The sequence below is a fragment of the Carassius carassius genome, chromosome 37 (genome assembly GCF_963082965.1).
Source record: "Carassius carassius chromosome 37, fCarCar2.1, whole genome shotgun sequence".
Lineage (NCBI taxonomy): Eukaryota > Metazoa > Chordata > Actinopteri > Cypriniformes > Cyprinidae > Carassius > Carassius carassius.
Genome location: NC_081791.1, coordinates 14,477,814 through 14,502,203, shown reverse-complemented (window position 1 = coordinate 14,502,203; position 24,390 = coordinate 14,477,814). Strand labels below are relative to the sequence as shown.

The 24,390-nt window shown below is 38.1% G+C and overlaps 1 protein-coding gene across 5 annotated transcripts in view; it reads left to right on the top strand.

Moving 5' to 3' along the window:
- Window positions 1-3,144: 3,144 nt before the first annotated feature.
- The window catches only part of atp2b3b (ATPase plasma membrane Ca2+ transporting 3b), a 53,985-nt gene continuing 32,739 nt past the window's right edge, over window positions 3,145-24,390 (top strand). For all 5 annotated transcript variants that reach the window (XM_059527660.1, XM_059527659.1, XM_059527663.1 and 2 more), the window contains exons 1-3: window positions 3,145-3,559; window positions 11,846-12,494; window positions 23,394-23,591. In XM_059527660.1, the coding sequence (XP_059383643.1) occupies window positions 12,266-12,494; window positions 23,394-23,591 (427 nt within the window). In that variant the 5' untranslated portion in view covers window positions 3,145-3,559; window positions 11,846-12,265. The remainder of the gene's footprint in view (window positions 3,560-11,845; window positions 12,495-23,393; window positions 23,592-24,390) is intronic.

The following is a 24,390-nucleotide window of genomic DNA, read 5'->3' as shown; positions in this document are numbered from 1 at the left end:
TCTCTAAAGCAGCGCAGCATGGCCTCGCCCCCTTTGCTGCCTTTTCCTGAGGGTGGGGTTTATCTGGGTTTGTTACGTCATGAACCCGGGAAGTAACACATTGTAGTCCCTACCAGCCGTTTTTGTAGGCATTAAACCACCAGAATTTTAAAAGATGTTATATCCGTTTGCATTGAACTTTCAGCTTCATAACTTTGCAGATACTGTTTATGCTCTAGCAGCAAAATTATACACTAGCTAATGTTTAAAAAAGGAAAAAATTGCAATCAACCACCCTTTTAATCTATGTTAGTTTTATTTTCTACATATACATTGTTTATATTTCAAGGTAGTTTTTATATGGAACAAGAAAGAACATATTTTGAAGGAAAAAAAACTGTTTGGTTTTTGTCCACACATTAAAAGTCAATTTATTCCAGTGTTGTTTTGAACCCCATTGACTTTCTTTGTATGGACAAAAACAGTATTTCACAATACCCATTTTTCAATTTAGCAGAAGAAATTGAGTCATACAGGATTGTAGCAACATGAGATGTGAATAAATGACAATTTTTATTTCTTGAACGAGCCATTCAACCTGCAAATCACTGCATCCTTGAGCCCAGAACAATAGTTTTGCATCAAGGCTCACATTTTTCAGTTTCTTCAATACACCATCCAACCTGCAAACAGCTCATTCGCCCTTAGAATATTCCCTGACATGCTACCATTTTGGAAGTACTACTATATCTGTTGCAGACCAAAGATGCAGCGTTTTTTCTCTTCTTGACATCAGAACTCCTGCCAGAGTTGGGAGTGCAGCCAAATCAATCAACTCGCAAAGAGGCAAACTATTGATGTTCAATTCAGAGAGTGCTTAAAAAAACCTAAATGAAAGTGTTGTAATGTATCTCTTCGTATTTACAGCATAATGAGAAACAGAAAGAAGTGCAAGGGGATTAGAAACGAGTAGTTACAGGTAAAAATTACAGTATAAATGGGATGATTTACCAAGGGACCATTAAATGGATAGTTCGCCCAAAAATTAAAATTTGTCATCAATTACTTAGCCCCATATTAAACTTATATGACTGACTTTGGCCTGTGGAAAAAATATATTTTAAAAGGGGTTAAATCTTGTTTTTGTCCATACAGTGAAGGTCAGTGGGGTCTAGTTTTGTTCTTTTTGTTCATTGTATGTATTTTGTGTTCCACTGAAGAAAGCAAAGCATATGTTTGGAACAACATGAGGGTGAGTAAAAGTCGATTTTTATCTCTTTAATACTAATCTTGAATTGTTTTCTGCTCATGCACTGCTGACATAGCTGTGAAATGGTGAATGGTTCAAATCTAATATCCATCCCAGAATAGAGAGCCTTTAGATGCAACAACATTCATGTTGAATCCTGGAGATGTGGGTTGGAGTTCACAGACATGGAACGGTTTCACTCGGGTAGCTTTTGGATGGAGTTCCTCAGTAAAGCGGCGAGATGTAACACGCGATTGGGCGGATTGTGTTTTGACTGACAGGGAGACTCCATCTGTTGGGTTGGGCTCCAGAGCTGGGATGCACTACCTGCAGGGCTAATGCACGGCATCTCCCAGAGGGACAGCCATCTCCTAAACCCTCACCTCTGAATTATAGATAAAACTCCTCATCTGAAACTTTCTCTTTACTTTCCCGGATGTGCATCACAAATATTTCAGTGAGAGCAGTCTCGTGTGCGTAAGTAGGGAAGAAAAATGTGTAGTCGGAGAGTGCACACTTGGAAGCATGTAAAATCAGCCAATGGTTGCATTTTTTTCTCATGTTGATTGCAAGAACAGTAAAACATGGATTGTCAGTTTAGACATGTCAGACTTGGGAGTATATTGTTGATAACTAGGTGCAAGCTACCAAAAACAGACATCCAATTCTTGGTATTTTCCTCTGTGCTTTCGAGTTAACATGAACATCTGCTGAAGAGCATTTATTGCCTGTGTGTATGTGTTTGCATATGAAGGCTTCAGGAGATGCCCACTTGAGCACTCGTCAGCACATAAAAGCTTTTTCTCGCTGGTCTGAGAGGCCTTCTGCATTAGGGCTATTAGATCTAGGCCTGTATGCTTGAAAACAGCTAGAAGATTACACCTGTGTGGGTGTGATGGGGCGTTTGAATTTATGAATTGAAAACACAACTTTAAGGTGAGATGTACCAGGGACACCAAGAGGATTATGATCCAGATTTGAATCAAATGCACATCATAAAAAACTACTGCTCAGCTGTTTGCTGCTTTGAAGCAAATTTGCATAGTTGGCTATTAGATGCACTATCTATCTATCTATCTATCTATCTATCTATCTATCTATCTATCTATCTATCTATCTATCTATCTATCTATCTATCTATCTATCTATCCAATAAAAGGAAAATGTATCTGGAAGAATTCACACACATGTATTTTACTAATTAAACATTTTCCCCTGGTTTCACAGACAAGGCTTAAGCCTATTCCCAGACTAAAATGTAATTCTGTATGTAATTGTAAATGTATTTTTTTCTATATATCTAGCTATATAAATATTATATACACCTTACATGTGCTTTAATTTATTTTCTTTATGTTAGTGGACATGGACCCCTCAAGGTCAACTACTTCCGCTTTTTTTTTTACCACTTTTTCTATTTAAATGTATGTTTCAGTAAGGTTAGTTAGTGAACCCTTTGTTATTAAGTTTATTGTGCAAAAAAAAGTATATTTGTGGAAATATGTACAGTAAAAATGAACAACTTCCAGTTTCTTGACCTTGAGCACTAGTCAACCCTGCTACCATCAACCTTGTGTTTGCATATGTAATTTTTTATATTAATTTACATAATTTAGCTTTACATAATTTAGCTTGAGAAGTAGTTTCTTTGCACTTAAGACATTAGTTGTCTCATAGAATATTATTTTTTTATATATAAATTACTTGGTAAAATGGCTAAATGGTACCCGTGTCGTGAAATGACCCAATGCACCTCTCCATCCCGTTCTTGCATAAACACGGAGGTTTGAACTCGGCGCATGTGGCATGTTGTGTGTGAGCTGACGTGATCGCACTGTAACGGAGCAGAGTAGGAGGGATTTGAGGGTGGGGATAGAGAGAAAGTCCACCCTCCTCCTCCTTTCCGTCCTCTCCATCCGCGCGCATAGCAGCCCGCGCGGATGCTGCGTCCACGGTCCTCAGCGCGCAGCTCAGCGAGGGGGCTCTCATCACACATCGCATAGAAAATCCAAATACCGCATCACCACGCTTCACCACCTTTTTGATTTACACAAACAAAATACCTTTGCCTTTTTGATTCACTGGTCGGGACAGTCATCTCAAAACGATGTCTCTCCATCTCTAGTTTTTTTCGTCTGCGGAACCTCCATCTAACCAGACAGCAACTGCACTATTTTAGGACCCATAATCTCCATCCGTAAACACACTGCTGAACACCCGGGAGATAAGGACGACATGATAACAGCTACTGAGTGAATCCAGCCCTCTTGTGTTTCTCCAGGATAGCTATTACCCTTTCCCAACAAACCAAAGTCCTTGGAGCATGGCCTGGTGAGTTTCAGATATTTACACCAGTCAGGATGTGTTTGCCATGGTAACAGTTGGCGGGTCTCTCTGTCATACTGTTAAATTGTCCCTGCATGTTTTTCTAATGCAGATATTTTCGTCGTGTATTTTGATAGCTGTCAAGCACGTAAAACTTCTGCACTGAAGCCTTAATGATCTATTAATTGTCTAATTATTCACGTGTTCTCATCTATGAGGTGCTTTGTTGACTGTTCACCATCGCTTGTCCTCTGGATTGTGTTGGACCGTATGACTTCCCAGGATGTTCTGACATTTTCCTGCACAGAAAATGTGTCATGTTCTCTCGTTTTGTTACAAGATCGGCAAAACCCACGCTCCTTTAGCGTATAGTTGTGTTGCTTTTGTCTAACATCTCTGTGAGCGTGTGTACCTCGCACTGGGACCCACACTGGTCACCTTGCGGAGGGGCATTGCGCTTTTTCCGGATGCGAGTGGCGCACCATCCTCTCACGAGTAGCATCTTCGCGATATTAATTCAGTTAACACCACGAGCCGCTCACGAGACTCGAAAGAATCGCGTTTGGTTTGTAACTATTAGAGCTGTCACACTTATTTTTTGCGTGAGGACCGGTCGCCCTCTGAAGGTGACCAGTAAAGGTCATTTTATTGTGGAAAACAGCGCGATGGGAAACACACCTGACTGATGGAGCGCGGTGTGGGAACTTCATCGCCTTGCTCAAGGTGCTCTACTTTCATTTTCCTTGGCAACCGTGCGGACTTTTTTCTTCTTCCTGCTGCAAGGTGTGCGAGTATGCTGGGTGTGGGACAAGGAGAGGAGGGGTGGTTGTAGTCTCGCATGCCTCAGACAGCTTGGTGACCGTGTATGAGTCCGTAAATCTATACTCGACTCTGATTGGCCATTTATGTATGACCGTCAAAGCAGGATCCCAGTTCTGGGGGTTAACATAATTTCAGAGAGATTTAAACTGTTACACCGTGCTGTGTGGAGGCTAAACACAGAAAAGAGACGTTTCAAACATTTATCAGTCACTGGTAACTACTGGCATTTCAATAAGAATGGTTTTCTTTTTTAAACAAATTTAAAAGAGCAGCAGTTAAATCAATCATAATCACCTGAGAGGCTAATCAATCATAATTTTGTGTTTGTGTGTTTGTGTGTTTGTCTGCTCAATTTAGGAGGGGGCCAGGCAGTGAATTGTAACATCATCAGTTTTAACCAATTTCAAATGACCCACAGGGCTGAAATAAATCTCCTGACACCATCCTCCTGAGATGACAACATACTGAGTGTAAGAATATGAAGAATTTACAGGACCAAGATGGTTTTGGGGTAATTTCATGCCTGGTTTATTTGATTGGTAATCATGCTACTAAATGTTCAATGGCAAATTCTTATGCTTTATTTTATATGAAAGATGATTACACAAGCTTTTCTACATGCAAAACATAATACTTAAATTCATATACTTTATAATCTCAGTCAGGTATGAATACTATATCTTTATAGTATATATATATATATATATATATATATATATATATATATATATTTATATTATACAGTATATGTATACTTTTCCTAGACTAATAAAGATATCAAATAATACAAATATTAAATAGGCCTATATTTAAGTTTCACAACTTATCCTATCTGTGTGTTATGTGGTTTAAATAGCCTTTTTTATATTAGATATTAATTTACAGTTTAGGAGTACGTATTAGATTTGTAAACTTATTTCAAACAGACAAATGTGGGAATTTTATGTCTAATTTAAATACATAAATCAATGAGTTAAAAATATTTCAGACAAATAAATGCCCTTATTTATATGTATGGTTATAGATTTTCTCATTGAACATTACAATTTCAGTTCATGCAATGGTGTTGCCCATTAAGGCTGTTGCTTGACTGTTTTGGATTCCCTAATTGTAAGTAACTTTATATCTTGCATTTGTCTCATACTAAAACTGCTTGGAAACTTTACAGAAAAAGGGAAAGAGTTGTTGGTGCTCCAGTTCTCTGTCCAGGTTGCCCCAGTTTGAATGCTGTTGTTGCAGCAATAAGGAAAGTTGACCTAGAAGATGTCTAGATAAATCTGCAGCCACATTCAGTCTTATATAGATAAAAATGTATCGTAAAAAATTAGTTCATTTATAGTTTTAGTTATCATTTTAATGAGTATTTTATATATATATATATATATATATATATATATATATATATATGGGAATTCCTATGACAATGATGCTTTCAGCAGAGCGTGTGGAGTTGCGGATACGTCTTGACACATGATTGGCAGCGCTGATGCTGGGTTAGATAACATGTGCATAGACCAGGACATGGTGAAAACAAATGACCCATGGGATGGCGGTTCATGTTTAGATTTTATTTCTATGACATGTCTCTAGCCTTTTTGCAACACACCAATTGAACAAGAATCATCCCGTCCTTGTGTATTCGGACAAGATCGCACAAATGTCTGGGCCATGAGCAGGTGTTTAGAATCAAAGCCGAGCAGCTTATGCTACTCCCTACAGACTCTTACGCCAATGCAGTCCACGTCTCGCTTTGAAAGCCTGAAACCAGTGTAACGAATACAGGCCACTGCAGTGAAGGTGGAAGGGAGGAGGTAAATATGTAGAGTAAAGAACAGATGGACAAAGAGAATAAGATTGAGGATAATGGAGTGCATGTGGAGGGGGTTGGAATCCTATGAACTTATAAAGATAGAAGGTAATGTTCACTTACAGTAACATGCGCTGAGTGGTTTTGTGCCCACATGAGAAGATAAGGGAGACATAATCATAAATGAGGTAATTCAAGCAGGTTTTGTTGTTGGGGAATGTGCATAAAAAAGTTCAGAAATCACCAGTGAGCCTAGCAAGCTAAAATCACATCCCAGAAGTTGCAGCTACAGCTCTGTAAGTGTTATGTCAAACAAGTATGTGGAAAAAAGGTATATTATACAACATTCATCAGTGTTCAGAGACATTGTGACCAAAGGCTTTTTCTCCCAGTGAATTGCTGCTAATAATTTTTTAATTATTAGCTTATAGCCTATTCCAGAGGGAGTGTGTCTGCTATGTCCTAACCGTCACTTTGGCAAAATCACCTTTTTCTCTCCCTCAGTATGACAGCACCTTCATTACCGCCACTGTGTTTGATCCCATTAGTAAAGTCCTGTCAGCAGCAGGCCTGCAGGCCTCTGTTCTGTATTTACCCTTGTCACTGAGACACTACAAAACAGGGAGCTCATGGGAAGAAGAGTTTATTTTCTGCTCTTTAAAAAAAAAAAAAAACACTGATTGACAATAAGATGAGCCCTGTAAAGAGTATATGAATTAGTCATTCTGCAGAAATAACTCAAGCATTGTCTGTCCACTTACATCAAAGCAGCATAGGCCTGGAATGATTTTTATGTTTTTCTTTTTATTCCCTCTATATCATTTCTCTTTGTTCCATTTTTAGAAACTGAACAGAAGGACATTTTTTTCTGATAAAAGAAACTCAATGACAGTACATTAGTGTCATGGATATCATTTGTTAAAGTGACAGTCCTCAAAAAAAAAGAAAGTTCTGGAAACAGTTAGTTACCTGTAAGACTGCTAAAGAGATATTTAGTAGACTGTCCAAGCTGCTCTCTTTCATATAGTAAAATTATGGATGACACGTCTCTACTTTCTTCGATTATAGTAAAGTGAAAGCAAAATACGGTTCACATCAGTTGCTCACCATCATGCTGTTCCAAACATGTGAGATTTTCTTTAATTCCAAGTTACTCTTTTGCAGTAAACCTGGATGGGGACCAGAGACAGTTTTCACTTTCATTGTATGGAAAAGAACATCTTGAACAACATGCAAAATATTTTTGTATGTGTTCCACAGAAGAACAAGAAGTCACAGCACAGCAAAAAATAAAATTCTCAGTTACTCAGTATCATGTTGTTCCATGATTTTCCTGCATGGAACATGGAAGATATTCAGCAGATTGTGCAAGCTGCACTTTTCCATACATTTAAACTGGATAGGGACCAAAACTGTCTCCACTTCCATTGTTTGGAAAAGAGCAACAAATGCAATATTCTTAATATCTCCTTTTTTGAGACATTTTTGAGTTTTGAGACGAGTTTGGAACAACATGAGCGTGAGTAAACAATGACAGAATTTTCTTTTTTGATGAATTTATCTTTCAAGGCATCTCATGTCTGTCCAGATTCAGTTTATTTATTCTCCAAAAAGCTTCTTTCCTTGAGGCCTATTTTAATCTGCCTCGTCATCTAGTGTTCATATTTGTTTTTATTTGGTAGGTGTTGAGGGAATATCTGTCTATTTTCTCATGGAAACTGTCATGGCTTGGTAAACAAGTCATTTCAGCTGACGTCTGAATGCGAGTGGACGGAAGTGCAGCTAAACTACTTCGCTCAGTAGTTGTGGTGTGTGTTCAGACTCTGTCAGTGGCCTGTCTCTTTAATAAGAGTGAAGTGAGCAGCACACTGACTCATCAGCCCTTTCTTGCTTTTTTTATTTTTTTGTGCTGCAGACATCTTGATTTTGAATGTTGCCAGTTAACAAAGTAATCTCCTGCATTGTTTCACAGTGCCAGATCACTGGCTCCTGGTGTGTTAGACTGGTGTGGTTCTTATTTAATGTTTGAATATGGGTTAGAGTTTCTTCTAGCTTTAGGGGGTTGTGTTTGTGTGTGGGTGTGAGCGCGAGTTTGTCTCTGTTGGTTACTTAGACATATTACATAAGGCGGTGAACAATTTATGCCTGTCTGTCTCTCCCTTTTAACTTTAGCAGATTGGGTTGGGTCGCGGTAGTCAGGGCCGGTCAGGGTAGTCAGGGCCGGTCAGGGCAAGGCAGACCTGGGAAATCTCAGTACACTATCAACAGTGTCTTACCAAATGGCACTAGAGCACACTTGCTGAAAGTTTTGGGAAAACACAGATCAATATGAATATTCAGCATAATCTCCAGACCATCTGCCTCCTGCACACTGAACATAACTGCACGTTTAAGCAGTCTCTTGGTGAGGGAAATCTGGGGCTATAGACCTGGAAGTGAGTGTGTATGATGCCAGCAAGTAGCCCCACAAGATGCAAATGCGCTTGAGCAAATATATTCCACAAAAAAAAAAAAATCTGACCAGGTCCAGGAAGAATCTGCTGCAATCTGATTTGCTGGCTTTCATTTTCAGAGGCTACCATATTGATGCAACGATCTCTTTTGATTTGCAAGGTTAGTGGCATTAGAGTTATGCTTAATTCACTTAATTTCTGCATACCCTAAAAAAGTTTAGGGTCAGTCATTTTTAAAAAAAAAAAATCTTTTTTTTAAGAAATGCTCAGCTCTTCGTTAACACATTTTACTATGTTTAAGTCAATTCTTCCACCAAAACGAATGCAGAACAGGTGAAAAATTCTGATTCTGTCTGGGCCGTGTCTCCTGATTATCTCTTGACTGTGCAGAACCTTCCTGTTGTGCATATATGCAGTGCACCAGAGAAGAAGAAAGGAGGGGAAAGGAAGGCTGGGGTTAGTGAGTCAGCATGAGAATGATGACACCCTCTATGTCACTCCTGCACATTACCGGCCCTATCTGCCTACACACATACTCACACAGCACACTGCATACCCCAGACTCATCGACATATAAGCAGTCTCACATAGTCAGACTTTGACTAAGCGACATATAGCCGGGTCCACATTGCAGCTTCTTCTGCACAAGAACAAATAACTTACACAGGAAAATCGTCTGACTGACATGACCAAAAGAGCAAATGAGCTAACCAATCGCAAGTTAATTTGCTTTTACAGTATCTTGGATTTTTCATCATTTAATTATATATAAGATAAATAATTGTGTGTGTGTATATATATATAGAGTAACGTAATCTAAATTACTTAAAGGTACAATTTGTAAGCTATTTGCAGTAAAATATCCAAAAACCACTAGGCTAGTGTTATATATTTTGTCCAGTTGATTACTAACAATATCTCTAATGTTTTCTACTACTTGTAAACCATGAGAAAATTCCCATTCTAAACAGTGACACGGGGCAGTGCAGTCGCCTGTCAATGACGTTAGTACCCCTTTGTTACCGCCTTTACTGACGTAGAAACCACATGACAACTGTGTCGTGGACAAATGCGGAAGTAGTGTATAGCGTCCAGCAAACCACTAGCTTGCTTCAAGCAGTTCCTTATTTACTTCTTCTTGCACGTTTTATGGTGGATTGTGTTACTTATTTATGGAACATAATTACTGTTCACCGTCTGCCGCTGGTTCTGTCGACAAGGACAGCTCCCGTAAACGTAAGCGCACGGGCCAACCAAACGAACCAAGAAGAGTTTGGGACAAGAGGAGAGAAAGAGCGATGATCAATATTGGTGTTGCATTTTCTAAATGGAGAGAGCTTTGCGACAAACTTCAATTAGAAAGAGATGCCGATCTCGCTTGTGCTTTACTCGACAGGCGAGTTGTTTTGATTCGTATCTTTACAGAAATCGTATGCTATTATAACGATCAACAAGATTAGCATTATGGGGCATACACGCCAAACGCGGGTAATCGTGTCTCTAGACCCGCACGAGGATGCATCTGATCCATCGTCTGATCTCTTCTTTGCATTGACTTTGTATGTAATCTACTCGCGCAAATCGTTGAACTTGCGTTTGAAAATGATGACATCAAACACAACATTTATAAAACTTAACCTCATCCATTAAATCCATGATTTATCTTTCCGTCTGATTGATGGCCATCAGCGGTTGGGTAGAAGACAACAAATCCCATCATTCCACGCTTCTTCTTAGCGTCATCAACCGCGCGATTGTTATTGTTTTGGTAGTGTGCCCTCTCGTTTCAGGTCCTACAACCTGTACCTTTAATATAGGTAATGTGTTCCGACTACTTTTTAGATTATGTTTAGATTAGTTTATATTAACATTGTTTTAAAGTGACCATGAAACGTACAGATATAAGAATGCAAAGAGAAAGAAAAAGATATTCCTTGAAATCATTCTTTCTGAATGAATGGTATGACTGCAGTCACAGTAGCATTTTTAGCAAGGAAAATTTAAAGGAGGGAAAAAAGAAGAATGAGGGAGAATTAACCTACGTATGTATGTATATGTATGTATGTATGTATAGTATATATAATTTTATATTATTTATTATTTATGATTATTTGAAATGATTACGCTGACATGGCAAATTTTTCTCAAGACAGACTGACATACATTGTAAACTGTACTATTTTCCACTTTTGTCCTTCAGGGCAGGTTTAACTGAACTAAATTATACCACAATAATGACAATCATGTAAAAATGTATTGATTGATATTTTTATTGAATTATTAAATAAATTTTTACATTTAATATATATTTTTAATGATTAAAAACTAGTCATTTGTTCATTAAATACATTTCCAATAATTAATATTCCAATATATTTATCTACCCGGTGCCTAAACACAACTTTGTTTCCAGATAAACTGTTAAAAACCCTGTGACTTTACTCCTAGAGTCAGCCAATCATATTAGACCTTGCCAGATTGTGAAAGCTTTTTCCAGTTTTGTGTGCTGTATGCATCAGACCCACAGTGAACGGGCCGTGGGTGGTCTGTGGGCGTGCCGTCTGAGGCTGAGACTGTCATCTAAGAGAACATAGGGACATTTACTGAGAGATGAAAGGAGAAAAAAAGAAAGACGAAGAAAGAAGGTGATGGCATTAGGGCCAAAATGATAGCGATAGAGTGAAAACTCTGTGCTAGTGTAATGGTGTTTGTGTTGGTGAGCAAGAGTGAATAAGAACCAAGCGTATATGTGTGTGTTGGGGTATAGCGAGGCCAAAGGAGCTTTGTGGGAGTCGGAGGCATCTGTAGGTTTCCATGGCAACTATGGGCCAATGCAGTGGTCTGGATCACTAGAGATACAGTATATGTTATATGCATCACCATCTGCAAGAACACACATTCATCATACTTTATACCTGTGTGGGGATTTTTGTCAAATTGGACTGACCTGTCCATTTAGCATAATTAATATCACCAAGACATGTCTAATACCTCATTAATGAGAGTAAGAAAAGTGTGTAACTCAATTAAAACACAAAAGACCTTTAAATTAAGGTGAAAATGTGCTGATACGTTTGAATGCATTAGTTCGGGGCAGTCTGACTGCATGCCTGCTCCGTCTTTCAAGGAATGCCCACTGTACTCTGAGTTGCTGCCCACACGAGCACTTTAAAGACTGTAATGTGTTATTCTGTCTGTGTGTTTCTGCAGGCTTCCTCACCAACCCCATCATCGCGCACCCTTTGAATCCTAAGGCACCAGATCTACACAATATCCCACTTGGTTTTGCGCACCCTCTCCGCTTTCATTCTCTGTGTCCTGATGGATTGGAAGCGGCCTGATCCCTCGTTCTGTTGACCCCACTGGGCAAGGGGGTTGGGTGAAGAGGACAAGATTTCTCCAAATACGCTAGAAGTGTTCTGCCATCATTGTCCTGATTTCCTCCTCTCATAGAGAATTAGAAGAACGGGAGGAACTACTGGGGAGGGTGAGGAGTGGAGGAGCAAATTCAAAACCTAAAAACCTGAGCCAAGAATCGTCACTAATACTGACCTTGTGTTGCTGAAACCCCCTGGACGAGAAGAAGTTATATAGATCAAACATCGTGGACCCAACACCCTAAGACTAAAGATGTCCACCACGGCGACCATGGGTGAGATGGCGAATAGCGCAGTGGAGTTTTACCCCAAGCAGGGTGGAGGGGGCGCAGAAGCCAATCATGCTGGAGACTTTGGGGTGACGTTGGAGGAGCTCCGGTCCCTGATGGAGCTGAGAGGACCCGAGGCTTTGCAGAAAATTCAGGAAAGCTTTGGAGATGCAGAGGGCCTATGCCAGAGACTCAAGTCTTCCACCAGTGATGGTGAGAGAAATGTTTTGCATTTCTGTCATGATTTCTTGACATAATCTCATACATTTCATTCATTCCATGCACTCTTAAAAAGTAGTTTGCAAAAGGGGGGTTGCACAGCAACCAATTTTGGTTCCATAAAGAACTTTTCAGTGAGCAGTTCATTAAAGAACCTTTTATTCTTAGTGTAAAGAACAATTTATTCCACTATAAGGAACCTTCTGTGTAATGGAAAGGTTTCATGGAATGGTAAAGATTCTTCATGGAACCATAGATGCCAATAAAGAATCTTTATTTTTAGGAGGGTAGTACATTATTCCTCATCAGATGTAGTCATGTGTTTCTCTTTGACCTGCTTTAAGGATAGGTTCACTCCAGAATAAAAACTTCCTGGTATTTTACTCACCCCTATGTCAAGATGTTTATGTCTTTCTTTCTTCAGTCAAAAAGAAATTAAGGTTTTTGAGGAAAACATTTTTCTGCATATAGTGGACTTCAGTGGGAGACAATAGGTTGAAGGTCCAAACTGCAGTTTCAGTGCAGATTCAAAGGGCTCTACACAATCCCAGCCGAGAAATAATGGTCTTATCTAGCAAAACAATTGGTCGTTTTCTATGAAAAATAAAACGCACAACAAACCACAATTTCTCGTCTTGCACTAGCTCGACTTCACGTATTATGTAATCACATTGGAAAGGTCATGCACGACGCAGGTGGAAGTACCAACCTAGTGTTTACAAAGCGAACATGCTAAGAAAATGAATCCCTCTTCGCAAAAAAAAAAAAAATAAATAAAAAAAAAAGGTAGGACAACCTGTTGGATGATTTTGAAGTTGGAGGAGAAAATAAGATGCAGTTTTCTCCCTACCCTATCATTTTGAATCGAAATACATAATGGCCTTTCACACCGCTTTAGTTTCAGAACTAAATGTACAGTACTAAAGTACTGGGATGATTTTGCGCAAACTATTTCCCAGTACCATTTAAAGGGTTGCATTCGCACTGACCGTGTGTACTTTAGGACATGACATAAGCCAGTCGACAGCGATGTCATTTGTGCACGGCGTTCAACAACGTTTACAAAGAAGAACAACGTTAACAACAGGAGGATGGAGGACGCTGTGATCAGAGCTGTGCTTTTGTTGCGTCTCGCGGGTTTCACAATAATGGACATGGAATGTCTATGTACAGTAAAGACAAAATTGTTCTGTTTGCTGTGTAGTTAAGAAATCTGTAAATATTATTAAAATATGAATATGAGACAAAACTAAAGAATGTCACATTTTATTATTGGGTGATTCACACAAAGATGTTTTACCAGCTAAGAAGATCAGCACTTTTAGAGTTTCATCTCCCTATCTGATGTGAGCATAAGTATTGGAACAGTTGCCTCACAGGTCTTTCTAAGTGTTCAGCTGTGTCTTGTTGTATTAATTCTTCAGATATTAAAAGCAGGGAATGTGTCTTATCAGTTATATCCATTGCTTCTGCATTCTAAGTCTTGCATTCGACGATGACACACACAAACAAGGATGAAGATGAGGAAGCCGACTCTGAAAGAAAAGCAAGCAATTTGAATGCTAAAAGAAATCAAGAGTTTGGAAACTATCGTTGACATCAGCAACCAACAACGACCTGATCAGCTGAGAAAAACAACAGTAGTTGATGACAAATCATAAAAGCTGCGAAATTGAACCCTAAAATACATGTCTGTAAAATCACCATCAACCTCCAGAAAGCTGCGGTGATGCTTTGTCAATCTACAGTCCACAGGAGAATTTGAGACAGAATTACAGAAGCTACACAGCAAGATGCAACCAATCAGCACCAAAAATAGAAAGGCAAGATTCTTCACAAATGTGAGTCAGTAGAGTTTTGGAACTGAGTTGATGGACTGATGAGATAAAGATTAACCTTTCATTAAGTGATTGGAAAGAAAAAGTATGGAGGAAAAATTTAACTGCAAATGATCCAAAGCATACAACCTCATCTGTAAAGAGGTGGTGTCATGTCATGGGCATGCATGGCTGTCTCTAGGACCTCTTCATTTTAATGATGACTTAATGTATGATGGCAGTAGCAGAAAGAATTTGAAAGGGTACAAAATCATCTTGGCTACCAATTTTCAAGAAAATGGCACCAAAGTCATTAGAAAGCACTTCATATTGGATCAGGACATTGACCCAAAACACCCTGCCAGTTCAGTCAAGGACTTTATCAGGGCGAAGAAATGTAGAGTCTTAGATTGCCCAAATCAGTCTCCAGATTTAAATCCAATTGAACATTAATTTCACCAGCTGAAGAGGAGACTAAAGACAGAAACTCCCCAAAACAAGCAACAGTTGGAATTGGCTACATTAAAGGCTGGGGAAAAGCATTTCAAAGCATAGGTCGAAGAGTCTGGTGATATCTATGGGTTGCAGACTCAGCTCTGATTGCATGCAAGGGATCTGCAACTAAATATTAGCTTTTAATCTTTTACATCTGCCTTAAATTCAACTGTTCCAATACTTACTGTATGCTCAGATCAAATACTGCAATGAACTCTAAAAGTGCTGTCCTTTTTATTTGGTAAAACGTGTGTCGAAAGACCTAATAATAAAATGTGACATTCTGTAGTTTTGTTGCATATTCATATTTTACTCATATTTGCAAATGTCTTGACTCCACAGCAGAGAAAAGCTATTTTGTCTTTACTGCTCCAATACTTATGGAGGGCACTGTATATGTAAAGCAAGTGAAAGAACGGAAAGGAGGATTAAGAATCTGCAATGACAACTGGCAGTGCTGCGTTTGCTACAAGTTCCTGCACGTCAGTGACTGTACATTTATCGCTGTTCACCATACTTGCAAAATAAGTTGACACAATGTTTACAGTATGTTACACTGTGTTTTAAATCATGGCGGTTAAGGACGTTTTCGAACACGTCTGGCCAATCGGTGTCTACTTATGTCACGGTTAGTACCAGTTGTGCGGGTTAGACCCTGCTCCAGAGTAGGAGCTAATTTGGTTCTCGAAAAAGGCAGTCTGGTACTAAAATCACACCTAGTTCCTGCGGTGCTAAAACGCCAAAAAGTGGGTAGTTCCACAATTAGTTCTGGTACTATGAAAAGGTTTCTGCAGTGCGAAAGGCCCTATAGACAAATAACTAACCACACGTGACCTTTACAACATGATTACGTAAAGCATGAAGTCATAGGTCTGTGAAAATGAAAACGAAAATGAAAACAGTGAAATAAAAGAGGAATTAAAATGACAAGTAAAATTTACATTTAAATTTGAATTGTGTCACTATTATTGCGTGAGCGTTAATAAAGAGCTTTGTAAAAACTGTAGGTGTAGTTTCTTTTTCACGTTTGGCTTTTCATTTTAATATTGGCAGTCTTGCCTCCAGACTCTATTGAAAATGAAATGTGAAATCACCAATTGCATTTTATTTTTCAATTTGACAGGTATGTCACCGTGAAAATGAAATCATTTAATTTCATTCTCAATTTTGTCACATATTTTGCGTACAGTTTTCTGTAATGAAATCTTTAATCTGGTTTTAATTTTAATTTTAATCATTTCATTTATTTATTTAAATTTGGCAGAAAATGCCTTCCATAAGTCTGCACGAGATCAACAAGCTTGTTTGCTTTCCGGCTACTTTAAATACAAAATAAGCATTCAATCTACGTCAGAGCGTCTGAGCGCTCACGAATCTTTCTGCAGCGTCGTGAGCAGAGCGGCAAGAGCGATTTTTTAAGCTCTCGACACCGGCGGTGTGAACGTATAGTTATTCCTCGGCTGGGATCATGTAGAGCCTTGCATTAAAACTGCAGTTTGGACCTTTAACTCATTGGCCAGCAGTGAAGTCTACTATAAGGAGAAAAATCCTGAAATTTCGGAACTGAAGAAAGAATGACATCAACATTTTGGATGACATGGGGGTGAGTAAATTATCAGGAAATTTTAATTCAGTAGTGAATTAATTCTTTAAGACGTCTTTAAACCCCAAAAATGTCCTTCTTTCCTCCTTTCTTTTGATTTCTCTCTCACCTCTTCACACTTGTCCACCATCTCTTTCTCTGGCTCACTCAACCAACTTCCCACTCTGAGTGCACGCGTCGTGTTGGGTTGCTAGGTGACGGTGCTGTCGGCGTGAGGTGGGTGTAGAGAGAGGGGTTACTGGGTAAACAGAGTTGGAGAGACTCACTCACTAGAGTCAGTGACTCGAAAGGTCCCTGCAGAGATCACAATTCTTGGCGTTTCCATCCATCCTCTTCTGACTCGTAATTTAATGTGTTGCTGTGATGCTTTATACGCCATGATGACTGCAGAAGAGAATTTAGATAATGGTGGAGATAAAAACTATAAAACTCAAATTGAGTTATTCTGATTGTATTTATAGATTTGTGATAAAGCTGTTGCTTATGGTTCTTGTGGTTCTTTTGTTTGTGTCTATGAGAAACATCTGAGAACTCATGTGCACCTTTCCTGCAGGATGTCAATGAGGGGTGAATGCCTACTGTGCATTTTTTACCTGGTGGTTCTAGTACTGCATCCTGCTGTTGCATAATGAGTGCCTCACCCTGCTTTAAGTGCTCAAATATACTATTTGAATGTATGCAAACACTGACACAAATGTTTACCCCACACACTAAAAACCAATGTACACACATGCACGCTTAAAAATTACTATAGCACTAGGAAACCTCAACGGGGGCGATAGAGTTACCTTTAAATGTATCTCTTAAAACTGGATGTAATTTTTCAGGTTTCTATACATGCAGATATAAACATATTCAATTTCTACAAACTGCTGCTTTGTCATGAGATAAGTTGATCTGAAGGAGAAAGTGGACAATAGAACACAGTTAAGATGATGCTCACTATAGCGCTCCTTGTGGTCACACTGAGAATGCAATGCATAGATGTGTTGTGGTGTGATTAGGCTGCCCCATTGTCCACAACAATAATCAAAAGCCCCATAGAGAAATATCTTTCTAATATTTTTGTTCACAATTTCTACCCAATGAAATATCTTATAGTTTGGCATAATTGGAAAAAAAATATTAATTACACATTCATTAAAATAAGAAATATGTTGATTTTGACCCTTCCTCAGGATTTAATTTTGTGCTTAATTTTCCTACAGTTTCCAAACTCTGTGCTGCACCAAAAGTTCCAGTGACCAGTGAGGCTATATGTGGATGTGATGGTGCGCAGAGTCCATTGGAATCTAAAACATTTTGGAACGCAGTGATGCATGAAATTGAGCTTGCGTAGCTTAAAGCATTTGCGTCTTCAGTAATGAATAAGCCTTAAAATATTTCCCGAACCAATTGGTAAACCATAGTTTGGTAGCAGATTAGAAGTGTAAAACATATTCCAATTTTGATTTGCTAATTTTTGCCCCCAAACGAAGAGCAGAAAGTAAAAAGTGCCATCAAATATTAAATAGGTTTATTACTATTTCTTTTCAGATTGAAAAGTTTTTATTTTTTATTTTCAGAATGAAATTTCTTAATTTGTGTTTTAGAAAGACATGAAGGTGAGTAAATGAAAACTGTCCCTTTAAGTAAGCATTTATATATGTTGTGGTTAGAATATCAGATGTTGCCCTGCTTTGTAAAAACCCCTTTCACAAGATAAACCTAAAATGAACCAATACAAAAGGTTTGAAAACCTCCACACTTCCACTGGTGTCATGGTTGAGAAGATGTGAAAGCTTTCAGACCTGCTTTATGTATGGAGATAGCTAACAGCTGGCATCAGGGACTGCTCTGTTGACAGGTGATAACAAAATCTGATGATCCTGATGCTAATAGTCAAACAATAAGTGGAGTTTGCCTCTTAAGTGCAAGTGGAAGCTGAACTAATCCTGTAACATGGCCATGACAAAGCAGAGACAACAGGAGAGGAGAGGAAACCAGAGGGGGAGGAGATGAAGTGACGCTGAATAAGGCTGACACTGTGAAGATGAGGCCCTGAAAATGGAAGTCCATTAGTGTCTCTACCTCCTCTCCTGCAGTGTGTTTCAGCCGAGCTTCGGAGTGCAGGCCACAGATCCACACACATCAGCCTGCTGCTACAGTATAAACAGTGTTTTCAGTGCAGGGCGTGGACGTATCAATCTATCAGCCTGAACATACACAGATACCTGTTCTGCAGCAGTAGGGCATGGAGATCCAGAGCAATGGAGGTGGAGGGTGGAAAGAGAATGAAAAAGTCAAAGATATGGAGGATAGGAAAGAACGTAAGGAGAGAGAAGGAATTCTGGTACAGCTTGCCGCATTGTCAAGGACACACCAAGGGGAGATGGAGAGAGAGAGTGAGTGAGCGGGGTGGGGGGAGAAGGATGTGGGGTGTTTGAAAAGCAAGAGATTCTTTAAAGCGAATGGATGCGGGCATAGCTACTCAGCAGTTTTTCTTAAAGGGACAGTTCATCCATAAATGGAACCAGTCTTCATTTACTCAGCCTCCTGTTGTTCCAAACCTGTATAACTTACTTTCTTCTGTTGAATGCAAAAGGAGAAGTTTTGAAGATGTGTACTGTTCTCTTTAGCTGTTCTCTTTAGCTTTAGTTTGAAGATGTGAACTGTTCTAAGGAGACCTAGGTGAGATTTTCAGTGAATTATCACTTAAATTTGATTTTGTTTATCTCTCTAGTGATCTGTTCATCGCTGGAACCAGTCAGTGAGTCAGCTAATTTAGTCTGATTCATGAACGAATCAGTCCAGTCGGTCAGTCAATTCACTGAAAAGGTCTGTTTAAAAACCCATTACTTTTCAAATCAGACAGCTTGTCTCGTCAATGTGTCAAGTAGAGCTAGGTATATTTTTAAAATCATATGACTTCAAAAAACTTGGAATACAGTGCATGTATTGCATAGATCACAAAAATCGTATAGATTGTATAGATCACTGTATAGATATGGTTCCTTTGTTTTCTTGTTAAAACTTGAAAGGTCACCATTCATTTTTTACTTCTTATCGAATTTAAAATGAATGAATAAATAAATAAATTTCTCTGCAAAATATCAGAAAGACATCAAGTAATACAGGTTTTGAACAACATGAGGGTGAGTAAATGATAGAATAAAACTTTACAAAAAGGTCTCATTTGTTTGTTAATTCATTAGATAATGCAATGAGCAATGTATTTCTTAAAGCATTTATTAATCTTTGTTAATGTTACTTAATAAAACAGCGTTGCATAAAAGGGCATTAATAAATGTTAACAGATATTACTCCTGATTTGAAAAATGTATTAGTAAATGCTGAAATTAACATGAACTAAAACTAATAAATGCTGTAGAAGAATTGTTTATTGTAAGTCCATGTTAACTGATGTTCTAAAGTGTTTGCGAAGTGTTGTTATTTTTAGGTGTACTGTCCCTTTAACACCTTCAGATAGCATAAGTCATCTTCATTCATCTCCTGTCCTTCCTGACTCTCTCTCTCTCTCTCTCTCTCTCTCTCTCTCTCGGAGTGTTGTATAATCATGCATTCAGTAATGGTAACAGCAAGGTTAGTGCTGAGTGCTGGTATGGAGTGACTGTGATCAGTATACAGTATAACCGCAGGAGCTCTTGCCAACAGTCGACCTGATGCTCTGACTCAGTGGCGGTATACATACCAGCCCATACATTCCTCCTTTGTCCACTTAAAGTATTTTCTGGTTGGATTGTCCTGTCCTTATAAGTCCCTGAAGCATGTTCACTGCACACTCATAGACTGACGTCAATAGTGCCTCATTCAGTCGAGCTGTAATGCTGGGTTTCACTCCGGGTGACTCCACTGACTTCAACACTGACTGAAAACATCATGATTTTTCTCTCAGGCTCTAAAAGACTCGCTGTCTGCAAAAACAGCTTCCACAGCAGACCAATCAAAAATCTATTATAAGGCTCACGCGGACCGCACCGAATCAGTGACATCATCTGTAGCTGGGCAAAAAGGTGCCTGAAGACAGGAAGTTGAAGAGCAGCACGATTTGAGCTTGATGTCTTCATCACTATGGAAACTGCACCAATCTATGAAAGACTGAGAGTAAGAGAAAGACTGAAAGACACTGGGCACATTTAACACAGTGTGTCTCGTGTCTTCATATCCATTTCTTTTCATCCTTCCTGTCTTCTCTCAGCCTCTCGTTCTGTATAGGAGCCCTTTGAAATGAGCAGAAACATGCGATTAATTATTTACATCAGAAATTCAATAGATGTGGCTCAGGCCGACTCGCATCACTTCTTACTTTGGAACAAACTGCTTTAACAAATCGGTACATTCGAATACCCTTGGGTATTTATGGTTATGTTTTATTGTATCGTACACATGCAATATATTGTGTTATTCAACTCGTCTTAGTGACCCTCATTTATATCTTTGAGATTGTAAGATGGCTAAATGTGTTGTTTGAATGCGTGGTGATAATAAGAAAGGGAATGAGTGCATATGCTATTTAAGGTGTCAGTTAGCTCCATAGTGTATTTAAAGCTAGAGAGAGAGAGAGAGAGAGAGAGAGAGAGAGTGTGTGTGTGTGTGTGTGTGTGTGTGTGTGCACTTTTGTGTGAAATGGTATTAGAGTTGTTCACTGTCAGAATCTGTGAACTCTATTCATATAAAAAATTTTCAAGCTGTAAGTATTGGCTTGGTCCAAAGTGGACTGTTGAAAGACTAGAAGAAAAAAAAACTACTAACATGATTCTCTACTTTTTTTTTTTACTTATTTGGTAAAAAAGGGCACCAATATAATGGGGACTTTTGGAATAGTATTTTTACTTGTTCTTTAACTACAAATGGCTTCACTAGTTTAGTTTTGTATTTTAGTATTTGCATAACTGTTACCTAAACTGCTGTGCAATGTTCACCTTATTATTAACATTGTAAACAGTTTACTTCAGTTTGAGTTTGGCTCCATCGTTCCCCACTACATTTGTTTGTGTGTTCTGGGACAAATGGCCTATAAAATGCTACAGTAGTTAATATGTTGATTTTGATGTGAAATTTTGAAAGCTTTTTCTGAAACCTTGGATTTTTTAAATCTGTCTTGTAGCTCAAACACTAGGGCATCAAGCTAGCAACACTAAGGTCATTGGTTTGATTTGCTGGGAAAGCAAGAACGGATCCAATGTAAATGTGCATCTTGAATGCAATTTAAGTCGCTTCAGATAAAAGTGTCTGCTAAAATGCATAAATATGCATAGCACCCTTAGTTGATGGAAACCTAGTCTGTATGGAGGAAAGAGAACAGCATGGATGTTCATGAATGAATTTCTCTAAACAGGAATTCAGACGGCTACTTATTCACACATTAGCAAAATGTATTTGGTAGCTAGCTTGTTTCAGTCTTTCTGAACACAATTCCAACATAATATGCGGTAATTATGACAAAGATAGTTGATTTAACTTTTTTATTAATGGAAATTAAGATATATTAAATTGATATTGATTTATATATTAGATTAATGACACAAGTCATTTTGTGATTTTTTCAAGAAGTTTCAAGAAAAGTATATTCTTCAATAAAAAGCAATAATTAGTGCTGTTTATTGGGTATTACTTATTGTTACTGCTCACAGAAAAGCACATAGTGTATGATGTGCAAACACTCTTTTTTAGCTTCAGATTGTGATTCCATCCAGTGAGAGGATATCAAACATGTTGTTTTCAACACATATTGTTGTCATCTCTCATGTGTCTCCTAGGTGACACCTTGTTTCTAGGAGACTAGAAAGCATGTTTCTGCGAGTTTGTTGTGTTCAGAATGAAAGTCTGGTAGTATGTTATGGACTTGGGTTCCAAATTTTATTTTTAGTATTGCAAGCAACCTAGTAAAACATGCACAACATTATAACTTATGATGGAATAAAATAATACAAATTAGTTGGGATAGATGGCTGAAATTTTTACAGCCTAGTAAAAAGTAAAATATTTAAAATGCATTTATTTTATATTTATTATAGTTTAAAACTATTTACTTACATATTGCTTGTATCTTACTGATATAAATATTATAATGAAATTTTATTTGAAGTACTACTTGTGCACATTTCTTAATATTAAGCCTGAAATGTGTTTTAAGGTCACTATTGATGAGGATTGTATCTTTAAATGCAAGATATTTAAAGTATACTTACAATAGTTCCACTTTAGCATGATAAAATATACTTCAGTATATCTTTAGTTGGACTTCAGCACTACTTCCGTACAATTAAAGTGCATTAAACACAAAATTAGTTTTTCAAATTTAGCAGACTTAGTAGACCAGTTTAGAATACTAATATATACAAATATATTTATTTTTCATTAGTGTTATCTTAATATGAGAGCCTGTAAATGATATAGTCAGTAAGTTAAATGTAAAAAATATATAATTTAGTTTATTCAGTTTAGACAAATATATATATTTTTAATTTTATATGAATTACACTATATTATAAATTTCCAATGTTGACATTCTGTTTCAAATATCCCTCTGTTTTTTATTTTAATTATTATTATTTTTTTTTATACAAATCACACCCAAACTGCATATCCTCGTCATTAGGTAGATATCAAGGATTTATCAGTAAAATTGTATAGTACCCTTGTCAAAAGACATTAGTTTGGCCAAAAATGCTTTTTGCCAAAAGACATTAGGGCTAAAAACCATTAAAATCCATTGCATCAAGAGCCAGACTGCAGATAGCAAACACAAGCACCTCATTCTTAATGACTGTTTAAAAACAATGTGTCCTGTATTGGGTAAAGCCAAATGTACAGGATGTTTCGAACCTTAACAGGAAATTCCCAGGCTCTGAGATGACAGAGGCACACCAAGTTCCTTAATGGTATATCCCACTCATTGCCCTGGGCGTTAGGGTGCTCACGCATTACAAAATAATTGTGATGACCTCTGTTTGACTCTTCTTCTTTTCTTTTCAGGCTTGTCAGATAACCCGACAGATCTGGAGAAGCGCAGACAGACATTTGGACAAAACTTCATACCCCCGAAAAAGCCCAAGACTTTCCTTCAGCTGGTGTGGGAGGCATTACAAGACGTCACCCTCATCATCCTGGAGATTGCAGCCATCATCTCCCTCGGCCTGTCCTTCTATCAGCCACCCGGACACGAGAGCGAGGGTGAGAGAGAGAGGGAAGCTACATGGGGATGTTAGAGGGATGAGGTGTGTAGAGGAAGGGAGTTAAAGAGATGGTGTGGGTCGAGGGAGGAGGGAATGATGGATAGAGAGTGGGAGGGAAGACAGAGAGAACTGAATCAAGGGAGTGTGGGAGGAAAAAGGTGAGAATGAATGTGAGAAAATGGAGTGAGAAAAGAGGATGTCAAGCAAGAATGCAGAGAAAGAGAAAACCATTTTAGGGATGCTGGGGAAAAATAAACAGTAAAACATTCTGAAAGTTTTATACAATTGCATATTGAGTGCTGCATAACCTAAATGTCACTCTGCATAAAGAAGGGATAATGTACAACCATCTGAGTATTATTGAAAATAAACTCTCACAGGGTGAACAGATTTTTCCATTTCACCTTTTTTTATACCACTATCCTTACTGCACATTATTCTATTAGTTGCATGGCGATTTACTAACATTTATTACTGATTTGAATGTTTTTTTTCTTGTATCTTCCAGTAAGACAAAAACTGCAACAGTATTACAGTAATACAAACAGTATTACAGCATTAAATCAAATTTTAATATTAATCTGCGGTCCAAGTCATTTTTTCTATAACATATTTCGCTACAGTGTAAAACATTCTGGTATTTGAAAGTTTTGTTTTTTTAAACAGTTTTTTATTATTCAAAGTGATATTTTTGTTTTCTTGCTTTAACTGTGGAGTGCTCAACATCTAGTCATCTACTGTTTTATGCTCATCATACACCATTCAAACTTTAAAAAAATTTTTTTTTTTTTAAAGTC